Below are 13271 nucleotides of genomic sequence, written 5' to 3'. Positions count from 1 at the left end.
GTTTGAAAAGAGACTCTGCTCTAAGATTTGATTGTGATTTGATTGTATTTATATTCTTGGGCGCCCAGTTTATTCTTCGCTGGAAGACTGCACGCTGAACACCTCGCAACAGTCCTGCGTTAATTGCTGCAGTTGCTCGAGCGTCAGGCGCTGTGTCAGCTCCAAAAGGATGCGCAGTCGTCTCAAGTCCACATCCAGCAGCGATGCCAAAATGGGCAGATGATATTCCTGCACTCGATACACGCGAGGCAATTCAATGTTTAGAAGCGTTCGTATTTTTGTGGTGCCAAACACCTCGGCCAGGGATTCACTTAACGATGGCGTTGTGGACACCAAAGATTCAGCATCCAGCGACAAGAGGGAATACTCCTCGTTGCAGCCAGGCTGCATTGTTACATCCGATATTGGTTCCTGGGTAGCAGCTCCACAGCTATCACGTCGCAATTCACTGGGAATGATGGTTCCGGTTATATATTCGGGTTCCGGTGGCAACTGATGTATGAAATGTGCCGGATAAAGTTCCGGCAGTATAGTTTGTGTCACATTCGTACGCTGATATGAATAGGTTTGAGTCATGTTGTTGGTTTCCTTACAGCTGGGATTGCTTTGTGGAAGAGGAGGAGCTGGTACGATGATGTTGGTGGGAGCCAAATCAGACGACTTCGACAATGGCTCAGGCTTGACACTGTGCTGAAGATTCAATGCTTGTAGCGACTGTAACGGAATAATTTCTGGAAAAGGCTCAGAATGCACTATTTTTTCACTCCTTGCAGATTTTTTCTCGCGATTTTTGCGCACTTTTGGCATTGGGTCAGAATGTACTATTTTGGAATTCCGTCGATGTTTTTTTCCACTGCTTGGAGCTCTTCTAACAGGCTGGCGGTAGTGTTTTGGTGTACCGGCATATTTGGGCGGCAACTGAGCCAACTGACTGCATTCCGCATCCATCTCGTCAAACAGTTGAGGCGAGCCAGCTTCGGCAACTGGAGCAATGGCCATTTTGTTGGCTTCTACTGCAAATGCTTTGGTCGCATGCTCCTTTTCACGCAAACGCTGGGAACGGCGCGGCTGCGAACCACACGACTCCTCCGATTGCAATCCTACTATGTATTCAAGCTCCGAACAATATGTCGCCGCGGGACTAACTACCGGAGATATTTGTTGCGTATACATCGCTTAAGGCAGTTAAATCTCGTAAAATAGACAAAGCTGCCGTTATATTTCAGACCATAGCGTAGTCTGATCGATAAGTCGATAATATTTGCACTATTAATCGAATAAGAACCACGGTTTTTGAGAAAATTTGACTTCAAGTCGAAAAAATGTACATTGGTTGCATTTATAGGAATAATTCACGCAAAGCTTGAAAATACTTATAAGAAATGCACATTTTTCAAATACTTATCATGTTATACTCTACTTTGTGGGAATAATAAATATTAAATTTACCATTTTGCTAGGCTGTCGTTACAATATAACCGCCAAACACAACACGTAACATAGCAATCAGCTTGCGTACGCGCACAGCATCAAGTAATCTGGCAACATCAGAATTTTTTTCTTTTATAGTTTGTTTTCACTCATCATTTGCAGAGCCTGAGAGCAATTTTTTTGATAATATAGTTTTAATACAATTTACATAGGATAATATGAGCAAAATGATGCATATTTTGGATTTACCAGACACTGTGCTAATGGATATATTGGAGCTGCTCAGCTACGATGAAGTAGCCCGGAAGCGTGAGGTGAGTAATTATAAAATGTATACCCATAACAAATTAACTCGGGGGCGCTTCGACGATTTTCTACCACATTCTAGGTATGCGCTCGCTTCAACTACATATGCCAACAGGTGCTGAACACGGGCTTCAACAAAGTGGTGATGGAGCATGCCAAGCATTTCCGACGAATCAAAGCACTGCTGCCACGTCGTGAATCGGAGAGGCGGTAAACTAGAAATTACTAATGATGGAAAGATATTTTTAAAGATAATTGCTTGTTTTGCAGCAATCACACACTGGCCCGTCACTCCGACGTTCTAACGTCCATTGAGACGCGCATCTCAATGCTGACAATGACGTACTCAAAGTTTATAGATTCCAATCTTTGCTGTTTTATACCGGGCCGTGTGCTGGACGAGATAAGCGCCATATTGAAGCTGGTGGGCAGCTCACCGAAGCAGTTGCGTCCACACGAGGTATTGCAAGAGCTGCGTGACATCTCCTCCATGGCCATCGAACACTTCGACGAAAGGATCGCTGTCAACTTTAAGCCGGTTATCAAACTAAATGACGCAGCCAGCAGTTCACGCGTCGTTGTATGTGGCGCCCTGGGCGATATAAGTTTCAGTGGCGTTAAGGTCTCGCCGCTGGACAGGGCACGACAGCGACCGCCACAAGCCGAATACAATGAGATGCTGACCTACGTGAATCAGAATAACGAGGAATATATGCAGCAATGCGATTGCTATCGCCTGAACCGACATGTGCATCGCCAGTGGCTAACACAGAAGATGCTCTGTTCGAAGGTGCGTTTCCTTGAGTGGTCACGCAAGGCACAGGATCGTCGCCTCCAGGATGCACTGAGCAGCATTACCGAACTGGCCGCCCAGGTGTCCGAACTGAAGCGTCAGCTCGAGGTCAAGCCAACCACCAGTGTGATGAGTACGGGCGCAGTTAAACGCTCCACAGTCGGCACCGATTGCATGCAGCCCAGCAAGAAACCAAAGGCTCAATGAGAGAGATGCCTTATGAAAGCTATATATATATTTATATATATATATATATAAATATTCGATTGTACTTAGCTTGGCCATAGGTCAAGATCTGTGCTTTGAAACATTGGATTGTATAGACTTAAGTCTCGATTAGGTTTAGTTCATTATTTCTTCATAAGTAAAGTAAAGATATATATCTGTATAGAGTCTGTATAGTCTCCATAATATACATATACAAACAACTTAAGCCTGCATCATTTATATTTCGAGTTAAGATTTATTGTTGCACTTTGTTATTATTTAAATATTGTATTACAACTATATAAATACATAGAACATCTTAATTAAAGTCATTCAAACCCATTCTCTTTCTTTAAGTGTTTTAGTTTTAATGGTTGTGGTTTTGGTTTGTCGAAAATTGTGAGCTTATCCGGTTATATAGCACTGGTGCAGATATATTAAATAGTACATTACATGGAACTGGAACATTTAAAAAATGTAACACTATCATTATTATCGGATCTGCAGAACGCAAGATTTGCCAGGCGAATAGGAAAATTTTCGTTTGCATTTAGTTAGCATTTAGTTTCTCATGGCTCTATGGCCAATTTCTATTGTATTGTGTTGCTGTCTAAGATTATATGTTTGACGTTAGTTGTCTACATGATGCCTATTGATAATTGTTAATCGTATCTATATATATATATAAATATATATATATATATTGTATAAAAAGGTAGTAGAAATTGCCACTTGTTAGCAGTGTATAAATCTTTGTATTAACTGAGGCGAGCGCATTATTCTCTTGACTTAATCGAAGGCTAACTTATCACTAAGTTTAGTTTAGTTTTGTTTTTCTTTTACATATACAATCAATAACACACAAGATATATATATATATATATATACTCAGTAATAACAAAAGAAAATGGAAAACAAAAATCATTGCAAACGTGTTACATCTTAACCATATTAATTTCTAAACATATATACACACAGATGCGCACATATCATACATATATATATACATATATATAATGTATATATAAAAGTTCTTTATAAACTAGTCAAAATTGCAAGCATTGCCACGTTGAAAATAAACCTACACATATATGTATATACTATAATTTATAATTACAACTATGCATATATGTTGCTGTATGTACAAAGATCATCGTCGTCTGTCAGATCGTTCAACTAATCGGTATCTTTATCTTTATAATTATTGCGCTGGCTTAGTAGCGATACCGTCGTCGATGCTACTTTTTCTTAACGGCCGCCTTGTGATGCATCTGATTAATCTTCTCCTGCAACTGGCGGATCAGTTGCTGCACATCGTCCACATTGTAGGCGTAGACCAGTTTGCAAATTTTCGGTTGCACATTGCCACTGTTGATATTCTTGAGGGCATGCTGCAAGCAGTAGATGTTGCCATCCTCGGTGCGCACCATCGATATGTACAGATTGGCACGGCACAGATCGCATTCGCTATCGATGGATTTGTGCGGCGGCTGCTGTTGCTTCTTCGTCCCCTTTTGTCCCTTCTCCGCCTGCACTTTTTCGCTGGCTGTGACGCCCGCGGCCTGCAAGAGATTAAGATTTGATTAGGAATCACACAATCCTCGACAGGTCAGCACGTTTTATACATACTCTAAGCTGTTCACGTGCCGCCGATTCCTTCTCGCACACATCGTTTAGCATGGGCAGCATCTGATGCAATGTGTCCGAATTGACGCGCTGATCGTAGCCCAAAGCAAAGAGCAGCTGCTCCAGTGAGAACATGGCCGGCTCACAGCTCTCATGGATGTCCTGCAACAGTAATTTTAGTTTGATTAGTTTGTGGAAGTCAATATATCAAATTGATGCAGTCAGAGACTTACCCTAAAGTCATCCTTGGCCAGATCCAGCCATGAGTTGGTGGCAAAGTAAACGCTCTCGGAGACCACATAGCCGGTGGCCAGACTGGAGGTGTAGGCGCGCGGAAAGACAACAATAAACTCGCCCGGTTTCTGCTCGATGCGGCACAGTGAGACACCGCGATCGGTGAGCATGTGCGGCGGCACCATCACCGTATCACAGGGCAACCAAATGGTCTTGTTCTGACAGTGCGTCGGAATCAGAGACGTGAGTGCCGACCGGAAATTGGCACTCTGATCGTCGGGTATGCCATACCAGAGCTTGGAGGCGCCCGTATGCAAATACTCGATCCAGGACAGACCGTGAGGATCCCGATACCAACAGCAGGCGGAGAAGAGCATGCCCACATGCAGTGTGGGCACTGTGACGCCCATAACAGGTCCCAGCGAGCGCAGCACCGAGCCCGCATTATTTGTGAGCACCTTCAGGTTCCACGGGTGACGCGCATAATTCGAACCCTTGCCCTTGGGACCCGGACTCGGGAAACCATATCCCCAGCCGGAGCTATCAATGGAGCCGGAATGCACACACACATGACTATCGCGGACGGCGACATGTCGCCAGAATTCCGCCTCCACCTCGTTAACGGTAGGATCGGTGCTCTTGAACCACAGCGCCATAGTGTTGCGCGCAATCCGATAGAATTGACTGAGTGGCATGCTGCGACCCTTGACAATGCACTCCATGGAGACACCGTCGAGTTCCTCCTCGGATTCATCATCCTCATCGGTGGATAGATCATCCTCGACATTAGAAACGCTCTCCGTTGAATTGACAAAGCGATCCGCGTTGCGACGGGCGCGTGCCTCTCGCTTGGCCCAATCCGCTTCGACCTCGTCGAAGAGTTTTTGGCGTTCCGCCGGGGAGAGGGTGTCGTAGGGCAACAAGTACTTGCAGTAAATGTCATCCAGTTTGGTGACCCGATCCTGGGCGAGCTTTGGTATACACATCTCTTCGGCGACACGTGCCCATTTCTTCTTCTCGATGACCTCCTTGAGGCCGCCGAGCTCCTGCACGGTGTGATAGAGACGCGGCAAGTCCACCTCCATGCCACCAATCCAGGGCGCATGATTCATCACAATGCTCTGCGTAGCCAAATACTTTTTGATGGCACTCAACTCCTTGGCACTGGGTCCCCAGCGATGCAACATCTTGTGCACATACTGATTATACGCCGTGAATCGCATCTCATCCGAAATCCGACACTCCGGCTTAAAGCTGGCGGGCGGTATTATCTTACAGATGCCAAATCTGGCGGCGATTGGTGTGATGCGCTCAATGAACTCAATGGGATCAGCGAACTCCTTTTCGGTGGGCTTAAAAATGGGCGCCTCGACCATTTGTGTGGGATCATCGTGCCTGGGGAATGCCGTATTATTGGCCATCTTAATGGGCGTATCATCTTTGTACTTTTTGGCCAGCGCATTCGTGGCGGCCATCACAGCAGCTGCTGCAGCAGTGGCAGCTGTACGGGATTTGGCTGAGCCAGAGAAGAGTGATGAATTGGAATTGACGCGGACTAGATTACCAGAAGCAGTTGTTGTTGCCGCTCCCGTTACTGCGGCAGCTGCTGCTGCTGCAACTGCAACTGCAGCTGCTGCTGAGGTGCTGGCTTTTAAGCTGTTGCTATTGTTGCTGGGCGTTGTTGGCTCATTGGTGTTTGTGTTGGCCGCATTGAGCAGCGTTTTGACCAGCTGCTCATTGTCGGGCAGCGGCTTCGCTGAGTTCGTGTCCATTTGCGCCTTGGTCACGAGCGTCGCTTGCATCACCACCTTTTGATTGGGTCCATCGGGTCCCTCGCGTCCCAGCTTGACGGCAACGCCTTGAATGCCACCATCGCCACTGCTTGCGCCTTGCAAAAGTGGTATGTAAAAGGTGGCACCCTCTGCATCCGAATCTCCACCAGCACTGGCTGTTGTTGCTCCTGCTGCGGTTGTTGCTGTCTTTTTCTGCTGCTGCTGCTGTTGTTGCTCCTTCTTCTGCTCCTTTTGCTGTTGTTGTTGCTCCTTTTGTTGTTGCTGCTCCTTTTGCTGCTGTTGCTTTTGCTGCTGCTGCTGTTGTTTCTTGCGCGCTGCTGCTGCTGCTGCCTTGGGCTTCTCCAGCTTATCCGTTGGGCTGAGCGTCAGTTGCACTGCTGTTGCTGCCGCTGTGGCAGCCGCACGCTTTTTAGTCGGCGAACGTTCGCTTAACGCTGGCGGCGGCGTTGCAGTTTTTGTTGCTGTTGCTTCCACTTCAAGATTGCGGCGACGATTTGTCGCCTTGTTGCCAGCAGCAGATGCAGTAGCAACAGTTGCTGTTGCTGCTGTTTTCTTTACAGTTGCTGCTGTTGTTGTTGTTGTCTCCTCTTCCTTGCCAAAGGCATAAACTGAAGTTTTGGCTGGCAACTTTTGCTGCTGCTGCTGCTTCTTGTTGTTGTTGTCCAGCTTGGCTTTGCCTGGGCTGCTCTGATAGATGGGCGTTCGTTTAGCTGACATTGTTGTTGTTGTCAGTGTTGTTGTCGTTGCCGTTGCTGAGGTGGGCGTATTGCTGCTGCTATTGGTGGGCGTTGGCGTCGACAGCTTTGTGGCAGCTGCAAGGCGTTTGTTGGCAGCAGCTGTTGCTCCACCACCTCGCTTATTGTTGCTGCCAGTTGCAACCCCTGCAGCAGCAGCAGCAGCAACTGTTGCTTTAACCGCATTCTTCGGCTTCCTTTTATCACTGCTGCTGTTGGCAGCTGCTCCAGCTGCTGCTGCTGCGGCAGCCGACACTTCCTTTTTCTGGGTGAGATTCACGGGCGTCACACACTTATCCAAGTCCATGGTATCCGATTCAGTGTCCACAGTATCCCGCAGATTGGCTGCTGCTGCTGCTGCAGCTGCTGCTGTTGCCGCTGACACAGCGCTGACGAGGACCGGTGTCGCTTTCAAGGATGGCCCCTTGGCGGACCAGGCACTCTCACTTTTGCCGAGCTCGCCGCGTGTATTCTTCGAGGAGCTGCTGAAACTGGTGCTCTCCTTATCGTCACGCGTCGGACCCGGCGGCGTTTGTGACTGTTGCGGCCTCAAACTGTCGTCGTACTCATCATCGAGATCATCCTGGATCTCATCGGGATTCGAGCTGCACTCGATGAGCCACTTTTGGATCTGTTCGTGTGTCATATTCACCTTGGCCTTGCGACGCTCCTTGCCCGACAACTGGTCACCAAAGTAGGCCTCTGTGGGCACAACGGGTCCCAGCACCGGTTTGTGTATCGATCCACATTTGCCGAGCGTACATTTGGTGTTATCCGGCCCGGAACTTTGTGCCAGACTCACGCTGGCAATGCCAAAGATCTTGCCCGACTCCTCCTTGCTGGGCATGAGTGTTGCCTGTGCCAGAATGCTGCCAATTTCATCTTTCAACGGATCCGAATTGTTGTTGGTGCTCGTCGTTGGTGTCATTGTTAACGCTGGCGATTGTTGTTGTGGATGTGGCTGTTGCTGCTGCTGTTGTTGTTGCTGCTGTTGTTGTTGTGATTGTTGTTGTTGCGGCTGCTGTTGTTGCTGCTGCTGTTGTGATTGTTGTTGCTGTTGTGCGGCCGCTGCTGCTGCGGATGTGGATGCCACAGCTGGCGGCGTTGCAGTTATGGTCAAACTAAGACTTTGACTAACGGCAGTCGTTGCCTTTGTTGCAACAGTTGCAGCTGCCGCCGCTGCAACAGCAGCGTGTGTGGTGGGCGTGGACAGTGTGCTCAGTGTTGGCCTTGCAATTGTTGGCGCCGTAAAATTGCTGCCGCTTGTATTGCTAATGGTCACCGCATTATTATTGTTATTGACACGCGGCAAAATGCTCGCCCGATCATATTTGGGCGTTAGAAAATTGGGATTGATTTTGGGACACTGATACGCCTCAATGGGTGGCGGATAGATTGTGGGCGCCGTTTGATATTTGAGTGGTGTCGATGTCTGCTGGGCTGTGCTTGTTGCCCCCGCCCCCGCCGCCGCTGCTGTCGCTGCCAGCAACTGTTGCTGCTGCTGTTGCGGATGCGGCGTCTTATTGCCAATGGCAGCAGCCGCACCTGCAGCGGCACAAAACGTCGGTGGACGCACATACGGGGATTGATAGTGTGGCGATGCCTGCGGCAAATACGATGTGCTCTTCCCAAAACCAACGGCACCCACACCCATGCCAATTGTTCCGCTGCCGGGCAACGCATACGTGGCAGGCACATTTAATATCTTCGAGGTGGGCACGGGTGATTTCTTTTCCATTGCTTTCAGTGTGGCTGCTGCGGATGCATAGCTCGGTGGCGATATGGAAAATGGACTGGGCTTTGTTGTCAGCGGCAGCATGGTTAATGGCGTTATGGGCGTGGCTGTTGCGACGCCCAGTTGTGGTGGCTTTAAAGTAGCTGCTGCTGATGCTGCTGCTGCAATTGTTGTTGCTCCTGCTACAGTTGTTGTTGCTGCTGCTGCTACAGTTGTTGTTGTTGCTGCTGCTGCTGCTGTAGTTGTTGTTGCTGTTGCAGTTACTGTAGTTGTTGCTGCTGCAGTTGTTGCTGCTGTTGTTGCTGTCGTTGTTTGAGTCACAGTTGTTGCTGCTGTTTCCGTTTTGCTGCTGCTGTTGCTGGCTTTGGTTGCTGTGTTTGTTGTTGCACCTGTGGATGTTGTTGTTGTTGTTGTTGCTGCTGATGTTGCTGTTGCTGCTGCTGCTGCCGCTGCTGTTGCTGTTGGCACTTTAATTGCCAGCGGCTCATCATCCGAGTCACTGAAACTCTTCTCGAGCTTGCGCTTCGTTTCGTTTAGCTCCTCGTTGATTAAAAAATCCTCCTCGGCATCGGAGTCGACTTTTTGTTGCTGCTGCTGTTGTTGTTGTTGCTGTTCTTGTTGTTGTTGGTTTTTTTGTTGCTGTTCGGACTTTGCTTTGGCCAGCGCCAGTGCGCCTTTCTTCACCAGCATGCCCTCAATCTGAGGCTTGACTGTGCCTGCAGCTGCTACTGCTGTTGCTGCACTTGTTGCCCCCGCTGCGGTTGTTGCACCTTTCGCTTGCTTGGGCGGTCGACCGCGTCGCGGTACAGGAGGAGGTGCCGGCGGCGCTTCTGCTGCTGCTGGCATTTCAGTTGTTGGCTCAACTGCCGCAGCAGCAGCAGCAGCTGATCCTACTGCTTCTGCTCCTTCTCCTGCTGCTGCTGCTACTTCTGCTGTTTTTGCTGTTGCTACTGATGCTGTTGGTGCTGTTGGTTTGCTTGCCTGTTTGCCCGCCGCATTCTTTTTAATCTCCTTCTCCATTTTCTCCATTTGCTTGACATTGGGTATGTCTGGGAAGCTGCTCAGCGACAGATCATCGTCCTCGTCATCTGCCAGCTGCAACTTGTGTCCAATGATGCCCATGTAGATGGCAGCCGCTTCTTTCGTCTTACGCGACGGACGCTGACTGCGCTGCTGCTGCTGCGGACTTGGACTCCGCGAGCGCTGCTGCACTTTCAGCTGTGCCGCCTGACGACGCACGGGTCGTGCATTATTATTGTTTGTTGGCTTTTTGGGCGAGGGTGGACTTAAATCGGACTCCTCGGCATCCACCCCCTGCTCGTCGTTTTCCGGCTCGGCTGCTTTCTTTTTTAATGGCTTGCCACGCTTTGTCTTCAACGGCTCTTCAGGCGGTGTTGCTGCTACTGCTGCCTTTTCCTTTTCCTCCAGCCGCTGTTGCTTTTTTGCCGATCCGCCGGCTGATTTGCGACCGCGTGCATTTGCTGTGCCAGCTACTGCTGCAGTTGCTCCTGGTCCTCCGCCCGCACTCACTGCCGTTTTTTTGCCACCCTTTTTCAGCTTGATGGCCTTGGCCAGCGGCTGCTCATCATCGGAGCTGAAATCGAAGACGTTGAGACCCTTTTGTTGCTCCGCTGCCGCAGCAGCTGTCGCTGTGGTGACACCATTCTCTAGCTTGGCCGCATCTTTGGCATAAATGCTCGAGTTGATTTTCTCCTTGATGTGCTGATGCTGCTGCTTGGACTCGACTGTTGCTGCTGGCGTTGACTGCTTCTGCAGCTGCTCCTTTTCCTTGCTCTTTTTTTGTTCCTTCAGCTCTTGCTCCTGTTCGACCTCGTGCTTCTCCTCCACTTCTGACGGCTCTTGCTTTGGTGGCACTTTGACAGGCTCAAAAAAAGCACGCTGTCGCGTCATGCGTCCCGATGATTCCGGGGAGGGTATGAAAATGGGTGATTCACGCTGTTGACGCAAACGTTTCACGGGCCCCTTCTCCTTCTCCTTGCTGGCCCTGCTCTCGTTGGTTGCAACAGGTGAGTCTGCTGTTACTGCCACAACCGATTTTCTGCCACGACCACGTCTTGTATTTGATTGCATTGTTTCCGACTTGGAGATCGTCTCATCGGCAACGGCGGCAGCCCCACCATTACGCGAGCTGGCATCATGCGCCGAAAAAAATTCATCCTCCTCGTCATCCTCCGCCTCCTCCTCGACATGGTCTGCGTCTGCATTATTCTGCTGCTGCTTCTGCTGCGCCTGTTGCTGCTGCTGCTGCTGCTCCGGTTCATCATCTTTTTCCTTGTTACCGGCGCGATTCGAGCGACGCTTTAAAGTCTCCTGACGTCGTCCTCCTCGTCGATTGCCCTCGGCAATAACCTCGGCACGCTTACGCACTGCTCCAGCCAGCAGCAGAGACTGAGGCTGAGATTGGACAGGCGGAGGAGGCGTGGGCGTCGCTGCTGCTTCAATTTTATCACTTGCTGTTTTAGTCATTGTTGGCATCTGCTCCGTGCCTGGTTTTTTGGCCGGTCGGCCGCGTTTCTTCTTGCTGCTGCCGCTATTGTTCTTCTTGTTGTTGTTGGTGGTGTTGTTGTTGTTGACAGCATCGCTGCTGGGCGGAAGAGCACCTGCATCATTGGCCTTGGGTTTGCCCTGAAAACTGCGAAAGCAGAGAAACGTTAGAAAATCCTGCGGTTTCGGGCGCTGATTCGGCAATATCTCAATCGGTGGCTGTTGCTGTTGCAGGCTGTCTGCTGTCGATGTGCTTGGCCCAGCAGACGATGAGGAACCCGATGCTGTTGCTGCAGCTGCTGCCGCCGCTGTTGCTGCTGCTGCTGCGGCTGCTGCAACGCTGGCAGCGTTGAATGCACCACCGCCGGCTGAATTGGGCGCACTCTGGCCTTGGGCGAATTTACGCTGTGCCTGCACCTTCGTTCTGTAATCAGCAGAGGCATGAAAATGGGGCACAGAGAGAATAAAAAGAGTGAGTCAGTTTAATTTGCAAAAAAAAATTCAATTTGATACAAATTACGCTCTAAATCAAAAACAAAACAACAAGTACATATCGCACACACATGCACACGCTAACACACACACACACCTGCTCTACACCCTAAGCGTAAATACGAATCAGCCCTTGGCCTGTACAACTACAACAACAAAAACAACAGCGCCACGACGCTTGTTTAACAGTGCTGCCAACTTTTTGGCTTTTAAACAGCTAAAATTACTCAATCTATAAAGCCGGTTTAAGCTTGTTTATCTTTTGCTTTTTCTACACTTATCATTTTTGTAATTAAAACAAACACTTCTATTTGATACAAATTAAAAATAATTTATGCTTTTTAATTTCCTTTTTAACTGCCACAAAATTGGCAACACTGTTGCTTATACAATGTACCGCACCTCACTTCACGTAAGGGGAGCAAGGAGAGGGGGGAGCGCTGTTGCTGTTCGCAAAAAATTTAACAGTGGCAACCTTAAAGTCGTCGCTGCTCTGCTCTGCTTTGCTCTGCGTCGTCATCGCACACACAAATATTACACACTACATACGTATATGATCAACAATAGATAGACAGATGGGATATGGAGGGAGGGAGGGGGGTTGGGTGGTTAAATGGGCTCACCTTTTAGGCATCTCGGGTGATGACTCCACAGCCAGTGCTGCTGCTGCTGCCGCCGCCGACGCCGCGGACGATGACGTTGGCGGCGTATCTGTTTCCTTACGGCGACGCTTGTTGTCTTTTGAGACAACCATTTTGTTGCGAATTTTTCGCGCCTCTTTTTCCCCAATATTTCGCTGCAACTCTCGCACTGAGACGAGAGAACGCGCTCCTCAGTACACACACACACACACACGCACACACACAGAGTTTATTAAAAACAAAGCTCGAATTTGTTTTTATCCGTCGTTCTCGGCATTTACATAAACGTACGCAGCAATTGCCAATTTTCCACTGACACTACAAACACTGATTTTGTTGCTGGTGCCTGCACATAGTTGATATCATATTTTCGCGTCATATTTTCATTGCTTCTCCTACACGTAAGGCGCGTACAAATATTACACTAAATTATAGATTATTGTCTCACATTTATTGTTATAGTACACATAAGAAGTTAACATTTCACATGCAGCAGAAATATTTAATTTTTTTATATGAGATTTTTCATTCTGCTTCTACATAATTTTTTCCCCACCGCTTTGCTTTGTGTCCGCCATGACATTAGAGATGTACAAATTTATCGGTACATCGTTAAATATGCATAGCATTGACAATCGGAATGCAGTTGGATATGCAGAGCAATATATTGAATAGTTAAGTCCAATAACTCAAAGTAATTATGGTATTTATAGTCTCATAAAGTAATATAATTGAAAATAAGCACTGATATTTTGCCACAAAGTTAACCAAATT

General features: G+C 48.4%; 3 protein-coding genes across 3 annotated transcripts; 1 reads left to right on the top strand and 2 right to left on the bottom strand.

Moving 5' to 3' along the window:
* Positions 1 to 4: 4 nt before the first annotated feature.
* LOC6558219 (meiotic recombination protein P22) lies at positions 5 to 1304 on the bottom strand. Its single transcript, XM_032736819.2, has one exon. The coding sequence runs from the start codon at positions 1171 to 1173 to the stop codon at positions 70 to 72; it is 1104 nt and encodes a 367-aa protein (XP_032592710.1). The 5' UTR covers positions 1174 to 1304; the 3' UTR covers positions 5 to 69.
* A 323-nt stretch (positions 1305 to 1627) lies between these two features.
* Positions 1628 to 3203, top strand: LOC6558211 (F-box only protein 28). Its single transcript, XM_001983981.3, has 3 exons — positions 1628 to 1745; positions 1820 to 1947; positions 2008 to 3203. Exons 1-3 carry the CDS (start codon positions 1650 to 1652, stop codon positions 2735 to 2737), a joined length of 954 nt encoding a protein of 317 aa, XP_001984017.2. The 5' UTR covers positions 1628 to 1649; the 3' UTR covers positions 2738 to 3203.
* A 448-nt stretch (positions 3204 to 3651) lies between these two features.
* LOC6558199 (mucin-19) lies at positions 3652 to 13031 on the bottom strand. Its single transcript, XM_032743515.2, has 5 exons — positions 12480 to 13031; positions 6649 to 11788; positions 4597 to 6564; positions 4367 to 4525; positions 3652 to 4299 (listed from the first exon to the last, which is right to left on the bottom strand). Exons 1-5 carry the CDS (start codon positions 12608 to 12610, stop codon positions 3976 to 3978), a joined length of 7722 nt encoding a protein of 2573 aa, XP_032599406.1. The 5' UTR covers positions 12611 to 13031; the 3' UTR covers positions 3652 to 3975.
* Between the last annotated feature and the right edge of the window lie 240 nt (positions 13032 to 13271).

Source organism: Drosophila grimshawi, unplaced genomic scaffold (assembly GCF_018153295.1).
Source record: "Drosophila grimshawi isolate 15287-2541.00 unplaced genomic scaffold, ASM1815329v1 contig_44, whole genome shotgun sequence".
In the NCBI taxonomy this organism is placed as follows: domain Eukaryota; kingdom Metazoa; phylum Arthropoda; class Insecta; order Diptera; family Drosophilidae; genus Drosophila; species Drosophila grimshawi.
The sequence above is the reverse complement of the archived record's forward strand: the minus strand, read 5'-3'. Positions and strand labels throughout refer to the sequence as shown.

Excerpts from the sequence above, each read along its gene's own strand:
- LOC6558199 (XM_032743515.2), bottom strand. The coding sequence starts at position 12,610 with ATGGTTGTCTCAAAAGACAACAAGCGTCGCCGTAAGGAAACAGATACG. Across the intron at positions 11,789-12,479 it reads TCACCCGAGATGCCTAAAAG|AACGAAGGTGCAGGCACAGC; the intron begins GTGAGCCCATTT and ends TGCTGATTACAG. Across the intron at positions 6,565-6,648 it reads AGCAGCAAAAGGAGCAGCAA|GCAGCAGGAGCAACAACAGC; the intron begins CAACAAAAGGAG and ends ACAGCAACAACC.
- LOC6558219 (XM_032736819.2), bottom strand. The coding sequence starts at position 1,173 with ATGTATACGCAACAAATATCTCCGGTAGTTAGTCCCGCGGCGACATAT.
- LOC6558211 (XM_001983981.3), top strand. The coding sequence starts at position 1,650 with ATGAGCAAAATGATGCATATTTTGGATTTACCAGACACTGTGCTAATG. Across the intron at positions 1,746-1,819 it reads AAGTAGCCCGGAAGCGTGAG|GTATGCGCTCGCTTCAACTA; the intron begins GTGAGTAATTAT and ends ACCACATTCTAG. Across the intron at positions 1,948-2,007 it reads CGTCGTGAATCGGAGAGGCG|CAATCACACACTGGCCCGTC; the intron begins GTAAACTAGAAA and ends CTTGTTTTGCAG.